Below are 17,834 nucleotides of genomic sequence, written 5' to 3' on the forward strand. Positions count from 1 at the left end.
TTTAGAGACTTTCTTCATTTGCCCCAAAGTTGACTGTGAGGGGGGGAGAGATGCCTTTTTGCTGGCTTTCTGCCTGAGTGGTTGTGTGGTAGCTCTGCCTTCACCAGTGTGCTGCGGTTCCATAAGGCTTGGTCCATTTTGGATAGTGACTTTAGCATTCTAGAACACTGCAGACTGCCAATTGTCCAGCTAGTACAGCCACCTCAGTAATCCTTCTTAAATGTCACTAATGACTTACAAGAGAGCTATTAAGAAGATACTTGTATGCACTTAATCACTTTGATACAAAATTCAGCACCGCTAGGAAGGAAAGAGCAAGGCAGCTTCTCTCAAGATGTGTTGCTGTAGACCTTCAGGTAGACAAGCATTATTTAAATATATGATTTTTATTGCAGCTGGCAGGCTTTTAAATGTAGAGAACTATAAGCTATGTGCAGCTTAAATATTTAATCATTGCTGTTCTAATTATGTCTCTATTTCAGCATTTTAACTGGTGATGAAGATGAAGAAATATACACTACAGAGGATTGTGAATTAGCAGCCAAGAAAAGGAAAAAAGACCACTGTAGGAATAACACAAATTCACAATGTAAGTCTGGGTTATTTTCATTTAATTTGGATGGAAGACTGTTGTAGGTTCAGGAAGAAAAAATGTAGTAGCCATTTGTATATATGTATCTAGAGAGTAGCCTTCTAAGTTATGGCTACTTCTGTACTGACAACAAGTTCTGGTGTCAGAAGTGATGTATCTTAATTGGACTGTGGCATTGATCACCTACTGTGGGATTTAGAGATCCAAAGGTAATTCATTTAAGAATAACAATTCCTGAATAATAATTACTTTCTGATAAAAACTACTGGTTTTAGATGAAATTCTTGATGCTTAGGGCAGTCTTTGCTTATCAGAGCAGCAGTTCTATTTCTGATTAATTCAAATTCTAGTTACACAAATAGCTCTAGAGTTGGTTCAGAACTAAATATCATTTGGTGTAATACCTATAGCTCTTGGTAAAGACTTCAATGAATTTTTTGAAATTTCTCTATTGAAATACCAAAGCCACTTTTGTCATACTCCTTTTTTATAAAAGGACCTGTTTTAGACTCCAAGTGTGAGTGATAGCAAAATTTCTTGAAGTACAGAATTTGAGTAGGTAAAAATAGGCGAATTGATAGCAAATTTGGGGGGGGGTTCCCCCATTGATCTTGAAATTATGTTCATTATTTTGTACCTTCCTAACATTGTAACAGAGAGAGTCTTCGAGAAATCTGCAAGCATCATCAGGTTTGTGTGGGTTTAAAGTATTTCAGAAGATTCAAGTGGTTATATGTAAGAGCACACTTTAATCGGACAACATATCCAGACTTCTGCAAGCTGAATGTCTGTGTAAATTGCCATTATTGGTCTTCAGTAGTCCAGGATTCTTCAACTACTTGGAGCGAGTGGATGCAGATTAGGCACATTTACAGATGCAAATACTTTAAAAAAGTAGAGCCTTCAGGAACAGAAATGTTGCACGTTTCTGTACTCTCCTGAGCTAAGGAGCCCTGTGAACCAAAAAGTATCAGGGCTTTTAGGAGAAAATGTCTGCTGTTGGTACACAGTTAACAAAAGTTGTGCTACATCTGCCCACTGTGTCCCAGCTCCTGTGTTTGGTTTATAAAGTTATTTAACTTTAGTGCATGTTTTTAAAGTACACAACTTCTGAAACTTTGTAGTCATTCTCTTCAGTTGTAATAAACTTCCTTCACCAAAACTGCTATATTCTCTCTCCACTTATGAAGCATTTTGAGGATGGTCTGTTTTCTTCATCTTCCTAGAAGGCGATACCTAAAATAGAAGTTCAGAAAAGCTTATTTCTTTTTCAGGTTTTTATCGTGAAAATTGGATTTATGTCCACAAGGAAAGCACCAGAGAAGTAAGTCCTGTATGCTGTGGGTCAATTTCTAGCATCTTTGTGCTGCCTAACTTTTAAAAATAAGCCATTTGTCAATTTTTTGTGACTTCTAAAAAGTTGTATTTAACCCTCTCTTCATTGCCACTGTAGTACATCGTCACTTGCTGAGGCAAAGGCAGGTGACAAAGAGACTTATGTGAGCCATCCTGGCAGAGATGGGAGAACTCACAAGGATGGATGTAGTAGGCCTCTGGTACTTCTCCAAGCCCATTCGCCTCTGTCTCTTATGTATAATTACAAGGTTTTGAAAAAACATCTCCAAATAAAGTGTTTGCAGGCAGCTACTTGATATTTTGGGATCTTGATGTAAATTTGAATGTGAGTGAAATCTAAGGCCCAGACTTTGCTAAGAGGACCCTTCTATTCAAAGTTCAGATGCTTCTTCCTGTTTGGGATACAAATGGTATCATGTAACTGCAAAGGATCTTGAAATGACCTCCTGGAAAGGGAAAGGTGAAGCTGACATGTCCATTATATGTAGAGAGAAACTGTCTCAAAGTTTATGTTGATTCTTACGATTATCTGGGATGGGTGGAACTTGGACACCTGTGAGAATGCCTTTCATCAACACTAATGCCAGCCAGCAGAGAGGGGAGGAGGTGAGTCCAACACTAGCCAAACAGGCAGAAGCTGGCGTTGCATTTTGGAGCTGAGAGACACCTGAGTACTGTCTTCAGGAAGAAAGTGGTGTTGTAGAAAATGAAATCCTCCAGTCTCACCTCTACATAAGTATTTTTGCAGGGCAGTGACACAGGCTGCCCTTCTACATTTGAAGGGTATTACAAAGCCTTTCACCATTTTTCCATGTTTTTTTTTTTTTGCCTCAAGGAGGTCACTGTGGCAGTCTCCTGCATGGCTATACACTTACTCAGTTTTTGATCCCATGGCATTTCAGGCTGACACTACCACCCTAAGTAATTCGAAAACAACCTCTGAAACTTTTGCTTTTGCCTTATTATACCTGTGCAGAAGCACTAAAAAGAAAAGCTATTTCTCTTGCTCTTGGTATCTAAGAAAAGTGTGGTTATATTTCTAGTGCCCAGAAAATAAATTCTAGATGTTGACCATTTGTTCTTCCAATTCCAGGAGTAAGTAGCCATGTTCTTACCTCAAATGTGAATGTAAACTCAGTCAGTGTGTGCATATGGTTGTATGCTCGGTCTGCTGTCTGAGCAAGATGCACCTTGTGCCGAGGCAATTACAGAGCATGGTGGCCATGCAGTAGTGAACAGGTTCCCAGGACACATGGATACCAGTGATTACAGACTGCACAGTTACTATGAGTTTAAAGGTCTCACAATCGAGTAATGTTGCCTGGGTACCTATTAGTTCTAAATAGCATATCTGGCTTCTTTTGTTCTACAAGAAATGAAATCTTCAGGCCAGTTACGTCAGTTCTAGGAAGTGCAGTATGTATAAGCTTCAGTTGCATGGTAGAGTGCTTTTATATAGACCTTAGCAGTTTAGGGGGGCGGGGGGTGTTCTCTTGTTTGCTTCTTTCCATTTACAGTGTTTATTTCTCTTCTCAGAGACATGGCTATTGTACTCTGGGAGAAGCTTTTAATCGCTTAGATTTTTCAAGTGCAATTCAGGACATCAGAAGGTTCAATTACGTGGTCAAAGTAAGTTCTTTATTTTAGATAAGTCTTTTACAAATGTGTTTTCTGATGTGCCTATGTGTACAGAAAATGTTGCATTGACCAGTTTGTAGTTTGTGTAAATATTGTGTACATAATTCATACTGCATTAAGCCGCTGGGCTTCTATGTGAAACTGATTTTTCTGTGGTGAAAACTGGTTATATTGGTCTGTGAAAGCCTATAGCTTGAGAATGATGGTGATGGCCAGTATTCTGCTATACATTTGCAGTGAAATAATGATGGTAGTTTCAGTTGTTCCTCAGTCTGGGTAGTGAAACCTCTTTAAAGGAGAATATTTCCTATACAAACAAATAGTAAAGCATAATACATCTTAAATATAATTAAAACAGCAATTTCCAAAACAATATTTGATGTGTAAATATTCTGTGATTTCTTTTGCACTTAATGGGAATGTGATTCCCTGCACTATTTTTGAGCATATATTTCAGAGGCTTACTTTTGATAATATTCCTTAACTTTTTTGTATTCCAGCAATTTTATTGTAGATTCTTTTACTGATAATGCAGTGGCTTGAAGTTTACAGAAACAATTACGTTGCATTAATGTTATGATTCTTCCTCCTTGAAACGGCCCTTTCTCATTATCTTAGCTTCTGTGGGGTCAGATCTAGTCTTAAGTTGAGAATTAAGTGCAAGAAACCTGGAAGTTTAGACAACAGTCCCACCTGTTTTTTAAAACTCATTAACTTGTATTTCAAGGGAACCACATGCCTTAACCTCCTAGATGCATAAACAGCTTCTCATTTGGAAATGCTTGTTTTGGGAGGTATTGATCTGTCTTCAGACCCAACTATTTTGATTTAACTTGAGGTAGTAAAGTGTTTTACCCTACTCCTAAAGTAGCTCAAAATGTGAGACATCAGGCATAGAGCTCAACTCAGTGTTGAGGCCAATCACAAAATAGTAGTGGTTGGATAGTATTCAGAACTTGAAAAGACACAAAACATAATTGAATAACCCTATTGAGAGAACACCCTAACTACTGGAGTTACTATTTAGAGAGAAAACATGTTCTGCCCATCCTTATGAAACTGTATTATACCTCCAGAAAAACAGGAGTTATGGGACCAGAGGAAATGAGGAAAAAAAAAACTTGTTCCTAGGCTATTGGTTAGGGTACTTGGCTGTTTTATGTCCCCTCTAGTTTTTTTGGTATGTGCACACTATATTTTTTTTAAGACCACTGTGTTCTACCTAACCTATTAGCCTCAAAGAGGGTGGATCAGCTGTTTACCTGCGCTTGTTTATAATATTTTCTTAGCTATTAAATGTCTGATACATAATTTGATATGGATGGCCTTTTTAGAAAGTGTTTCCATTTGAATAAATAGTTGATCCATTTGAGGCTATAATGCCTAATAGACAGCATAAGCCATTGCTATGCACTTAGCCCAAGAATCAGCTTGTTAGATCCTTGTACATGTGCACCTGCTAAAATTCTTGTCTTAATCCTTGCATATTAACCTTCCTTGAAAATGGAATCTTCATTAAAGTCAGCTGGGTAGAATTTGTTTCTTGGATTTGATCTGCAGTCTAAGTGACAGGACTAATTATTTTTAAGTTAATCAAGAGAAATGTACATTCTTGCTTGAATTGGCAAACTGCCAGAGACATCTAGGTGTTCTCCAAATTGTTAATCAAACTAAAAGGCTTTAAAAATGCCAAGAAAGAGGTCCTGATACCTAGTCTCAAAAGCTGTATAAATAGATTAATTGTATTTAAATACGTCAGGAGTTAATTCCTCCTTTCACAGTACATAATGTTTTGTCAGGGATCATGCAGAGAAGCCAAAAGGAGCATTATTAAATCAGGGAGAGAACAGGTGTATTCTCTCCTCCTCCAAAGGAAAATTAATGTTGAGTATAGTGTCAAGTCAGTGTTTTAGAAATGAAGATACAAAATAATTTTTGACAGGCTTAGTCTTTGCTCATCCTCTGTGCCAACAGTTGATTCTCTCCTACAAAGCATGGCTCTGCAGGCTGGTGTTCAGAGTACTCTGTAGGAATTGTGGTTTCTGCTCCCTGCTTTCCGTTTCTGATGCATTGAGAAATTTTGTCCTGCACTCAGTGTTATGAATTGCAGTCATAGAGCTTCTAAACATTACAGTGCTGTCATAATATTGAAGTCTCTTGTATTTGAGAGAGGTCTTTAGAGACCGTTTTCTGTTAGGGGCAATCCTTATCAGCTGCAAAGCCAAATCTAAAACAAAAGTGAATAAGCAGGACTTAACTACCTTTTGTATTTGTGAGCTTCCAAAACACACATTCTTTTATTACAGTTTACAACGACCATATGCCATGTGATCTATGATAGAGATAAATACATAAATTTTCAAAATACTGTACAAATACATTCCTCTCCATGAGTTGGTCATGGAATGCCACTGGCAATGCCTAAAGCTTTCTGCATTTGTCTTGCTTCATTTTCCAAACTCTGTAGCTTTATTTTCATGATATGGTTGTAGTAATCTAGGCTGTTATAAGTGAAATGTGTGTACTGAATGTGTATTTGAAATCATCTTTTACTTTTGTCTGTCTTAGGATGGCTTTGGTTGGAAGGGACCTTAAAGACCATCTTAATTCCAAACCCCTTGCCATGGGCAGGGACATTTCCCACTAGACCAGGTTGCCCAAAGCCCCATCCAGGGATGGGTCATCCACAGTGTCTCAGGGAAACCTATTCCATTGCCTCACCACTCTCAGAATAAAGAACTTCTTCCTAATGTCTAATCTAAATCTGCCCTTTTATAGTTTAAAGCCATTCCCCCTCCTCCTATCACAAGACTCCCTGATTCCCTCTAACCTTTAATTCCTTGTTTTAGCTCTTGCAGTTAATTGCAAAGTCCCAGTTAACTTCACTGAGTGGTGCAGCACAGAAGAACTACTTTAACATTTTGGACAAAATTGTGCGGAAAGGTAAGACCTAATATTATATAATCTGTTTTTTCAGATTTCATACAAATATTTGCCATCTAGTATGAATGTTTTCTGTTACTGCATTTTATCTGTTGAAACAGATTGAAATTAAATGACAACTAAGTTCTGTTCAGAAACTGACTACTATTAAATTCACTATGAAATGTGATGAATGATGTGTTAGATGAAAGAATTGTAATAAAATTAGTAACATGGTTGTCTTTCAATTTGCATGATGTGTTTTTTCTAGTCATGGAAGACCAATATAATCCACGATTAATCAAAGATCTCCTACAGGATTTGAGTTCTACTCTTTGTATACTAATTAGGGGAGTAGGAAAATCTGTTCTGGTTGGAAACATTAATATTTGGATGTGCCGATTAGAAACTATCCTCTTGTGGCAACAACAGCTAAAAAATCTTCAGATGAACAAGGTATGTTGTTAAATTGTGCAGATAAGGTATTGGGGGGGGGGTGGAAGGGGGGAGAGTATATTGAACATTAGTTCATGATTTGTAAGTGGGCAAAAGTTTAAATAAGTCTTAAACAGATGAACTTGGCTGAAAGAAGTTTCTACTACAGGAACCTCACTGATAATGTGACTTACCTTGAGAGAAACAAGAAGCCCACAGTTCAGTTTTCTTTGGTTTTGGAGAAGTAACATGAAGTTACTGAAATGGAAACAGTTTTCTAATATTTTCATAGCTCTTCTCTAATAAGAACTAGTACAGTGCCTATACTCCTGCTTTCTGACAGATGCATAGCTGTAATTTTTCTTATCCAAGCAACTTCTAAAATGTTTCTTTTTTTCTGTCTACCTAACAGTCTACAAATTTTTGATTCTGAAGTAAATATTTTAGTACTAACAATACAACCTAAATTGAATTTTAGACATGGACCGGGAAAACAATTTTAAGTAGCAATTCCACAGTTGCAATAGCACAGTTGCCTTTTGTTTAAAAAAAAAAAAAGGATGACTTCAGTGTCTGGACTCTGATTGTACAGCTTTATTCAAAGTATGTGGAATGATGTGCTGCTCCAGATTTTTTTTAAAGTGGAAACTTCTGAAGCAAGAAACTTGTGTTTTAAGGCTGATCCTGTCTTGGGCACTGCTGGATGAAATACTCCCAAGATGTTGCACACAGTAAAACTAAACAGCTATTTCATCTGTTTGCTTTCAGCTTTGGAGTTGGCCTTGCTGTGTGTGCTGGGCATCGGAAAGTCACTAGGTTCCTCTTTTTTTTTTCTGTTCTAAAGTTGATCTCAACAGTTTTCATGTGCCAAGCAACCACAGCAAAGAGTTTGAGGCACTGTGGTTACTGCATCTCTTTCCAGCATGCCACTTGCATCTAATCTGCTTTGTGTTGGCTGAAATAACTGATTAGAGATCTTGCATCTGTAGTACATTGCAAGCAGAATGGTCTTGAACAGAACGATAGTCTAAGGGATGTTTATAACAGTGACACCATGGAAAGTCTAGTCTAAAGTGAGATAAATGGTGGTGAGTAAACAAACTTAACCTAGAGTCTGCTGGAGTACAGCTGCTGTGGGGCCGGGTCTCCCTGGCAGGGCAGCTCCACTAGGTGGGGCAAGCAGCCTCCATTCTTCACCTGCCAGCAGGGACCATGCCTCCAACAAATTCTCTTAGAAATTGACATAAAATTGTCTGTATATTCTCTTAAGAGAAATTTTCATGTGCTGTTCTTAATAAAAATTGAGAAACTTAGCCTATAAATAATCAGTTGAAACCTTACTTTGATTACTGTGCTAATAATCAGTTAGCCATGGATAATACTCAATGGGTTTGTATGAACTAAACTAAGACCTGAGATCTCAAGATTTCTATTTGTACCTTTTACTATCAAGTTTTTGTAGCTAAGTCTTCAACTCTCATTTCCAGCAAGTCAACAGTGGTCTTACACTTAGTGATCTCCCTCTGCATATGCTGAGTAACATCTTGCACAGGTTCTCTGATGGCTGGGACATTATTACCTTAGGGCAAGTGACCCCAACTCTGTACATGCTCAGTGAAGACAGACAGCTGTGGAAAAAACTATGCCAGTACCATTTTGCAGAAAAACAGGTAATAATCATTTGTATAAATGTGAACTGTCTTTGCAATACGGTATACAGATAGCATGTTGAACTCATCCTTTTGAGATAAAAATGTGGCAACATGTGGTAATATTTAGTGTTTTTTTGTGGTTCATACTAAAAATTGTATTCAACATGTCTGAGTTTAGGGTAGCGATTAGGCTGTTTCCTTACATTATTTAAAACAAAAAGTCTCTCAAGACAAAAGTCTCAAGATTTTTCTTTACTATGCAGTCATGAGTGTGGTAGAGAATACCTTCAAGGTGTCACTATTTTCAGTATCTAAAATGTAATTTTGCTAATCAAGGTAGGCAGACATTTGATTATCAGATATTCATGATAAGACATGAAAATATCTTAAATCTGACAGATTGAAGTGGTACCATTTGGTCAGTGACTAGCAAATTAGACTAGCAAATTAATTACTAGTATAATGGGAAAGGTAGAGGAGAAGATCAGTTAACTCTCATGCAGTTGACTCGAATAAAAATTTTTGTAAGATAAAAGACTTCAGGGTGAACTTTGTGGAAAATACAGCTTAAGGGAAGCCAAAAACTTTCCTGAGGCAGCTCGGGTGAACTCAAGGTAGGGTGAACTCAAGGTAAAGTGATGAAGATAAGTCTAATGGTTGAATGGATTTTGAGGGTAGGTAAGGTAAGGTCATCTGAACAGTGACAATAGCTAGGGAATAATTTATATTAAGGTAATGCTGGGGAAAAAGTTCACTTAATCATTTCAGTATAATGAGCTAGTCCTGTGTCTTATAAAGAATACTTCTGCACAGTGGTGCCAATGTATTCCTAAATATTCACATCCAATTTTTATTAGAATAATCTAATACAAAGTAATTTTTCAATATCAATTTATCAAATGCTGCTCTTTCTGTTTAAGAATATGCTGCCTTAATAGCTACAGAGTGGAGTTGGGTTGTTTTTCCTCTCCTCTGCAGTATATTTGTTGAGCCATTGAAACAACTACAAAACCATACTTGATATCTGAAGAGCACTTTTGGAAAAAATAAGAACTTTACACAGGGAAACTATTATGAAACAAAGTGAAGTGTAGCTGAAATTACAAAGGCGGTGCTGTTCTCACCCATGTGGCAGTAGTCTTGTGAATGAAGAAAGCCTGTAATGTATTAGCATTTAATCCAGACAGAGTAGAATAAGGAGCCTTTTGCAAATACACTTAATAAACCTTTTCTGTGGATTAAGATGGAGGGAAATAGTCATTCTGCATTAGCTACTCTTTGCATGCAGATGTGTTCAAGTACATCATTCACTATTTTTGCTGTGCTTCTAGAAAGACCATAAGATGTGAAAGAATCATGTATATTTTTCAAATGAAAAAAAAAATGTGTAAATCCAGGGTTACCATCTTACCAGAAATTCATGAAATGTAATGAACAATTATCTTATTCCTGACATAAAGAATTATTTATGCCTCTAAATATTGTTTTTATTATGCAGTTATCACTGACTATAATTAGAATCATTTCAAGACAGTGGAGTTAGATCAGTTGTATACGACCTACTTTTTCTTGGCAAATCTGTACTCCTATTTTTAGTGTGTTAACTTTCTTTGTGGCTGAATCTCACTACTTTTCAGAGATATATGATATCAGATTGCCTTCAAAGAATGCCTGTTACAACACTTCAGTTTAGATACCTTCAGTTTTCTAGTCCTTTACCTGATTTGACTAGTTCTTTAACCAATTTAAAGGAAAGTATTTTATGTCCAGTTTTGTAGGCATTTGATTCTATCAGAGAAAGGCCATATTGACTGGAAGCTGATGTACTTTGCACTTCAGAAATGCTACCCAATAAAGGAGCAGTACGGAGACACCTTGCATTTCTGTCGACATTGTAGTATTCTCTTCTGGAAGGTAAGAGCTTTGAAATAACCAGAAATGGGTTCAGATAGTTACTGATGATTATCTGAAATGAAAGTTAAGATCATCTTCTCAGTTTTATCATGTGAGATGTGGTTGGACAGCTAATATCTAAAGTTCATATGGAAGCTTTATATTTTTTAATTAGTATTGAATTCCAGACCGGTTCCTGAATTAGCATTTTTCTCTATATCTGACAACCTTAATACTTAGAATTACAAGGAAAACGGCCCATGGGGAAGAGTTGCAGTCTGTGTCTTCTTGTATTTCTTTAATATTATGTGAAGTTACAAGCTTGTATGAAGTAACCTTCCATTTATGGCATCCTTCATCTAATGATGGCATGGTAATCAATAAAAGCCTATAGTAAGATATTACTGTAGCATTCCTACCATGTTGGTATAAAACTGTATTTTTATAGTCTTGTTTCTGTTCTATATGAAGCCACGAGGAACTTGTTTCTGTCCTATATGAAGCTATGAGGAATGTTGGAAACTTCAAAGTGTATTTTATGTTGATTTTGATGTTGACCGTGAAGCATACAGGATGATCATAATTTCTGTTGAGCATTTTCCTATTTCACTCATGTGAACTCAGCTTATGAATTTACTTTGTACCATAATTCAGCCTTCCAGTCAGTAAGGTTTCTTTAACTTTACAGCTCAAAAACCACATATGAGTAGTGCTAAGAGGACAAAGAAAAAGAAATATTTGAGAAATCTTAATCTTGAGAAATACTTATCTTCTAATTCATAGAAATTAGTTGCTCATATGTCTTAAGAGTTGCTTGTCAGTGTGAGACCTCATTCCATACAAAAATGAGGCCATTGAACAGAATAGGCCAGCCTTCATAGAAATAGCATGATATTGAATTACAATATTTTAAACTTGAGGGTTCTTCATATCGCAGAAGCTCTTGCAGGTACTAGTATATTTCACTAAATTAATAGTAGGAAAGCAGATAGTGGTAATTGGTTTTGCCTTGAAAAGCCTGGATACTTGCTGAAGAATGAACCTGTGTCAAGAATGACTGAGTGTTCGTTCCATTCCATTATAGTGGAGTAAGTCTTAATTTCACCCTACATATTAAGCAACATATTTTCTTTGAAAGATATTTTAAAGGTAAAGCATATAGTGTACATGCAGCTGGGTACTTCTGGTATCAGATTTGTTGGGTTGTCTGGTTTTACTGTTTTTCACTTTACCTCTGTCTCATTCTGATAATTGAACATACAACACTTCAATATTATTGTTGACTAAATGTTTGGAGTTTGATATCAGAGACCACATGAGACAGTAAGAGGCAGTGAACCTCTGCAGGCAGATGTTGTTACCTTACCGACTCCATTGTATTACTGGAATAGTAGCACTTGCTCTGTGGGTTATATTTTTAGTGAAACACAACAGAATGAGCTGTTAAAGGTACTTTGTTTGGTTTGAGCAGTATCTGTTGATTGCTGTTGCAATGCTGACTGACATCCTGGAGATTTGGACAGGTCTTAGTGATTGTAGTTTAATTGTATGCTTCGCACTAAAATTCTGGAGGAGGTGGTTTGCAATTTTAATTATTACTGTGAGCATGAAAAACACATAGCTTTCTTTGATAAATTAATTTATCAATGACTGGAGGAGGCATTAGATACTCTCAAGATTGCAGATACCTCCATTTTGGAGGGCACATTCAATAAATACACTGTAGGGCAGCTCTCTCTGTTAGAGGGAACAGGCTGGAGGAGGGATGAATATGCTGATAGGAATCTCATGAATGAGGAGAAATGCCAGTGCGTGTACTTGGGAAGGAAGAGCCCCTGGCAGTGATCCAGGCTGGGGCAGGCCTTGGAGCAGCTCTGCTGAAGCCCTGGGGGTCCTGGTGAGCAGTGAGCTGGGCCTGAGCCAGTGGTGAACCCTGGCAGCAATGGAGGCTCTTGGCAGCCTGGGTGGGTTTCACCAGAAGGGGTTAGGGAATGGATCGTCCCTCTTGTCACTCATTAGACTGCATCTGGAATACTGTACCCAGCTGGGGGGTCCCCCAGTATAAAAAAAAAGCTGATAAACAACACAGAATTCGGGGAAGGTCCAAATGGTCTGGGTGGCTTGAGGACTTGCCATGTGAGGAGAGGCTGGAGAAGACCACTTCAGAGGAATGTAAGAGCCTGCCATGAGGACAGCCAAGCAATGGAACAGTTTGGCTGAAGGGATTGTGTGGTTTCCATCCATTTTGATGACCTGAGCAATCTGGTCTGATTTCATAGCTGACCCTGCCTTCAACAGAAGGCTGGACTGGAGACCTCCAGCCCAATTGTTCTGTGAGCCTCAATTCAGTTTTGCTTCACTAGGCTTTAGAAAAGGACACGGCTTAGATTTTTAAAATAAATATTTGATCAGGCTGAAAGATTGTTTAAAGAATTGATTTCTGACCAACTGGCACCACTACTGGCAGAGGTTAATCACTAAGAGGTTAATCAGTGGTCTGAAAAACGGTTCCTCTGTTTACACTGGCAGGGCAATGTGAGTAAAGAACTGCTAGTCACAGTCACACTGAATTGTATGGAGGGAGAATGGTTCTGCTTTTTCAGGCACGTGTACCTATATCCTTTCCCAAGCTTTCTGAACAAAGATGAGAAACAAAGTGCATGTGTGGGGGAACTTTATCAGTTCTAGCAAACTGATGTGTTAGATGAATGTATTAATCAGGAAACTATTTCTGGCTTTGACAATTCAGAAGAGCTTCAGGCAATGAACTGAGCACACTGTGGGGTTGCCATAACTTTTTCCCATCATTCAAGAACGAAGCAAAACATTGGTGCAAAACATAGGTGCAGAGGAAAAGTTCTGAATGAAGACAGACAGTTCAGTTTCTTTAACTTAGCTGTATTAAATCTAAGAAGGAATGTGACTGCTCTCCAGAAACTCTTAGAGGAGGTGAATAAATGTTAGACTACTAAGGGATAGCCCTGAAATAATTTCCTTAAGTATGAGTTGTAGAAACTAGTTGTGGTAATATTTGAGAGCTTAAGTTTTTAAGAACCAAAGCAGTGAGACCATGAAATATCACTAGTTATGCCTGTGTTTTATATCTGAGGAGAGCTTTCATCACTTTGTGAAAACGATAATATAAAAGCTGGCAACAAGAGAGGGTTAACTAAATCTTACCCAGGCAATTCGTCTGGTCCTTTATTTCATCCTTTTTAAAGGAAGATTTGCACAAAAAAGGGACTGAGGACTGGTGAATTGAGTTGGCAAACAGTTGAAGTAAGGGATTTTTTTTCATTTTTCAGTATGTTATGATAATCTTCAAGAGTTTTCAAGCAGCAGCATTTGAGGCATGTGTTGCTGTATTTGTTTAAAACCTGTGACCATAGTAATGCTAAGTACAGTAAGGAGACTCCTAAATTCATCGCAGGGAGTGCAGTGGTATAATCATCTTGTACTCTTCTGTGTTAAAGGAAGGAATGACTGTAAGAAGCTCTTCATATTGCATGACTCCTCATTCACTTTGAGAAGTGAGGATTTTTCCGTACTGAAAGCGAGCAAAATATGTAATTCCAGTAGTTCAAAAAGGGCAAACTGATAAAAGTGTTCAGAGAAGCATAATGTATTACTATTTCTATATGCTATTATGCGTGCTCTTCATTTATATAGTACTATTTCTGTTCCTCCAGGCAACGTTGCCATTGTGGGCAATTCTCTTACTTTCTTGGCCAACTCAGTAGTACATTACAGAACTCAGTAGTACATTACAGATATCCCAGGGATGGCCATAGAAGTTGAAAAGCCTTTTGTTCTTACAGTATTACATAAAACGCAGGGTGTACTGAAACTGTTTTGTATAAGTGGTATATTTCACACTTGGTTTTAGTAGTCTTGGGGCCTGTACTGATTTTGGTTCCTCGATTTGCTTGTGACTTTCCACAGGAATAAGACTATTTTTCTAAATGGCACATAAACCTTAGCTTCAATAAACCTTAACTCTGCTTCTTTCACTTTATGGCTCTCCTTCCTGCTTCCTTCTTCATGATCTCAAAGGACTACCATCTTGCTTTGTTACTCAAGGTATTTCTTATGTGTCTCATCTGTTTTCAGTGCTAACTGGTGTGTAATGTCAAAGTGTATAACATGTTCATTTCTTTGTTTTGATACTTGTTCTTGTTTCCCCACATCAGCAGGAATACTTTTAATTTCCATGTCCCTATCAGATAAGTGGTGGTGACTTTCCATCTCAGTTTTCATCTTCGTTTTTTTATTATTGCCATATTGCCTGTTATTGCCATTAAAACTGGGGACCATAATTCAACATCTAATGAACATGAGTACAAAATTTTGGTTAGATTTGCTAAGAAACAGGTCTGTGCACTCAGTGTTGGTAACTGTGCGCTCCCTGATGTATTTAATTCAGTATTGAAATCTGAAAAGAGTAACACAAACCTCACTTTCTGTTAAGCGAAAGTACTGCAATCTGTTTTATTCCACTTGGAATACTCATGTTCTTATAAAAGAGCCTCTCTGAAAAGAAATTCCCAAAATGGGCTACATGCGACTTGGGAGGGTGAGAGAGGCAATTATGTTATTTTCTGAATGAAGAGATGGTGGAAATAATTACACGGAAAAGGACTATGGCTCCAAAGTTGTCATGGGAGCTTTGTAATTTGCAGTTGTGATAAAATCTGAGGAACAAAACAATTACATTTGTCAGTAAACATTTTTTCCTGGTGAATTCTCCTGTTAATTCAAAAGAATTGTTTTAGCTTTAAGTAGATATATAGAAGATCAGTGTGACTTGTTCATGACTTTTCAGTATTTAATAAATGTAATTTCAGGGAAGGAGGAATACTCATAATTACAGGAAGTTTGATTCTCCTCTTCAATCCACATCACTTTAACTGTAAAATTGTTGTTTCCATTTTAGCAACTTAAACAAGAACTGATCTTACCGAGATTGTTATTGGCTCTATAATTCCTGACTGAGCAGAGCCTTTTGAAAGCATTTTTATGATCATGCATGGAGCAAAGCATGTTACATTTTTTCCTAAAATATTTACAAGTATAGGTATAAATAAGCACTAAAGGAGAATAAACTAACTTTTCCCAGAATCTTATTTCCTGGAAACTAGGAAGTTCTACTCATGACAATGAGTAGAAGAGATATTATTAGCAACTACCTCTGGGAGTGTGCTTTTTCTGCCATGGCATCTCCCTTCCTTATAAGTGTCATCTCAAGATGAAAGCAGTAGAGCAAAAGACTGAAACGTGCACTAAACCTTTCTTGTGTATTTTGTCTACATGGACTGAACTCCAAGTAGAACTACCTATTTCTCTTCCTTTTTTCTTCCTGCTATTAATGTAACAGCTGGTTTTTCAAGTGATACTAAAGCAAGCACTAAAAGTGGGAGAATGAGATGTTGCACAGTATTTTCATATGGACATCTATATTTTTAATGAAAATTACGAATAATGTATCTATAGTGTAATGATTTTCATTGGAAAAGCTGAGTACCATTTAGAACATATGCTTGGCCTACTCACTTCAGTGTTGCAAACCTTTTGGAAGTGAGTGTGGCATCTCTGATGAACTCATGTAAAGAAAATAGTAAGAAAAAAAACTCCACTTCCAGATTCCTTCCTTCTATTAACTAAATTGCATATAATTTCATTTCCCATGGAAATGAGAGAAACAAAGACTGCAGTGGTCTGCAATCTACCTACCATATATTTACTTTAGCTTTCTCATCGTACACTGTGAATTCATCAACACTGGAAAGGGAGAGAAGCCCCTCAAAACCTGGGATGACAGTTTGAGCCTTGGACTGTTATTCATCAAGGTGTTTGTTTAACCTCTTCATTGAACTGTCTGGGGCCTTCTTTTCATTACAGCTCTGGCATTTCTTTACTGTAGAGTGTTCCAATAAGGTACAAAACTGAACTTTCCACTATAAGATGAATTTGAACCTTGAATAATCAGGCAGTTGTGCTGAGTTCGAGATTCTGTAATGTTAAAGAAAGCACTGCAGGTTTGGTGAACTTAGAATGAGAAAGTCTTTTCATTTGATGTCCCCAGTTCAAAAACTAAGAGTGAAGAAAATTGACTTTTAACTATGCTGCAGAACACAGATCAATGATGTGTTGGATATCTGGCCACAACTGAATGCACGTACACGTAAAATAGAAGTTCATTTTAACTTGAAATGTTTTGTTATTGGGAAGTGAGAGAGAATGAGTGCTCTGCAGCTTCCTCTGTAAGACTGAGGAAGCTACATGTAACTGAGGCTGGCAGTGCAACAGGTTGTGATTACACAGCTTTTCATGTTACAGCTCTTGTATTTCAGCTTTAACTGACTTATTAAGCTGGTTGTATCACACAGTAGAGGACTGCTGTCTCCTAATTGTTTCTTTGTACCAGATACTAAGAACAAAGAAACAGGAGACTTTGCAGTGGAACGCTCCCATGTTTAAACTGGAAACCATTGCAAGGAAGGTTTAAGTGCTGTGTTAATCACTCAGTTCCAGAAACTTCACCTACCAATAGTCTGTGCTAAATGAAATCTTAGTGGGTAGAGGTGCAAATACTTGTTTGCTATCATAGAAATCTTTCTACATCTTTCCTCATAGCTTATAATTGCTGCCTCAGTGAGGGATCTATTCCATAATGGGCTTATGCTATTGATTCTCTCTATAGAGAGGCACGTGTGTATGTACATCCACCCCAATATAGCCAATATTTTGCAGAGCTGGTCACAACACTGCAGTGTTAATTTTAGAACATTAGAACCACGTTCTAATTTGTTTTTATATCTGCTCATTACATAAATACTCCTGCCAACTGATTAATTCAGGCCCTGACAGTCTGTAGCCCTAAACTAATATGACTTTACTATTTCTGGGCTGTTCAGAAAGCTGTACTTTCAATCATCATCCCACTGGTTGAATCTGACCCAACAGCTTGTGAACTCTACCTTCCTTGTTTCATTGTGCAAGATCTTTACCATGTCCTTCCTTTAGTCAAATCGTTGTTGGGCTTAATTTCTGTTCTGTGTATCGTTTTAATTACACCAATGGGTAATGATTTGAGGCAGTTCCTTCCTCTGCATGACTTTATACATCCTGTCCATCTTCTATATTCCTAACCTGCCTGGGTACAAATATCTGGTTTAAGGCAACAATTTCAGCCGGGTAAAAGGTAGGAGTGAAAAACGTGTTGGGAAGAGAGCACAGGTAGAAAGACTTCTGTTGACTGGGACATCAAACATTCTGTTCATTTTTGGGGGGAATTGTCTGCTGCTCTTCACTTGGAAAACAAAGAGCTCATTTTCCCCTGAAGTAAT

General features: G+C 37.5%; 1 protein-coding gene across 4 annotated transcripts in view; it reads left to right on the forward strand.

Moving 5' to 3' along the window:
- FBXO25 (F-box protein 25) overlaps nucleotides 1-17,834 on the forward strand; it is a 30,299-nt gene that overhangs the window by 10,908 nt on the left and 1,557 nt on the right. For all 4 annotated transcript variants that reach the window (XM_083830416.1, XM_083830417.1, XM_083830419.1 and 1 more), the window contains exons 3-9: nucleotides 483-589; nucleotides 1,867-1,916; nucleotides 3,485-3,577; nucleotides 6,436-6,529; nucleotides 6,780-6,964; nucleotides 8,431-8,613; nucleotides 10,366-10,509. In XM_083830416.1, coding sequence (XP_083686542.1) covers nucleotides 483-589; nucleotides 1,867-1,916; nucleotides 3,485-3,577; nucleotides 6,436-6,529; nucleotides 6,780-6,964; nucleotides 8,431-8,613; nucleotides 10,366-10,509 — 856 coding nt within the window. The remainder of the gene's footprint in view (nucleotides 1-482; nucleotides 590-1,866; nucleotides 1,917-3,484; nucleotides 3,578-6,435; nucleotides 6,530-6,779; nucleotides 6,965-8,430; nucleotides 8,614-10,365; nucleotides 10,510-17,834) is intronic.

This window comes from Anser anser (assembly GCF_964211835.1).
Source record: "Anser anser genome assembly, chromosome: 3".
NCBI lineage: Eukaryota > Metazoa > Chordata > Aves > Anseriformes > Anatidae > Anser > Anser anser.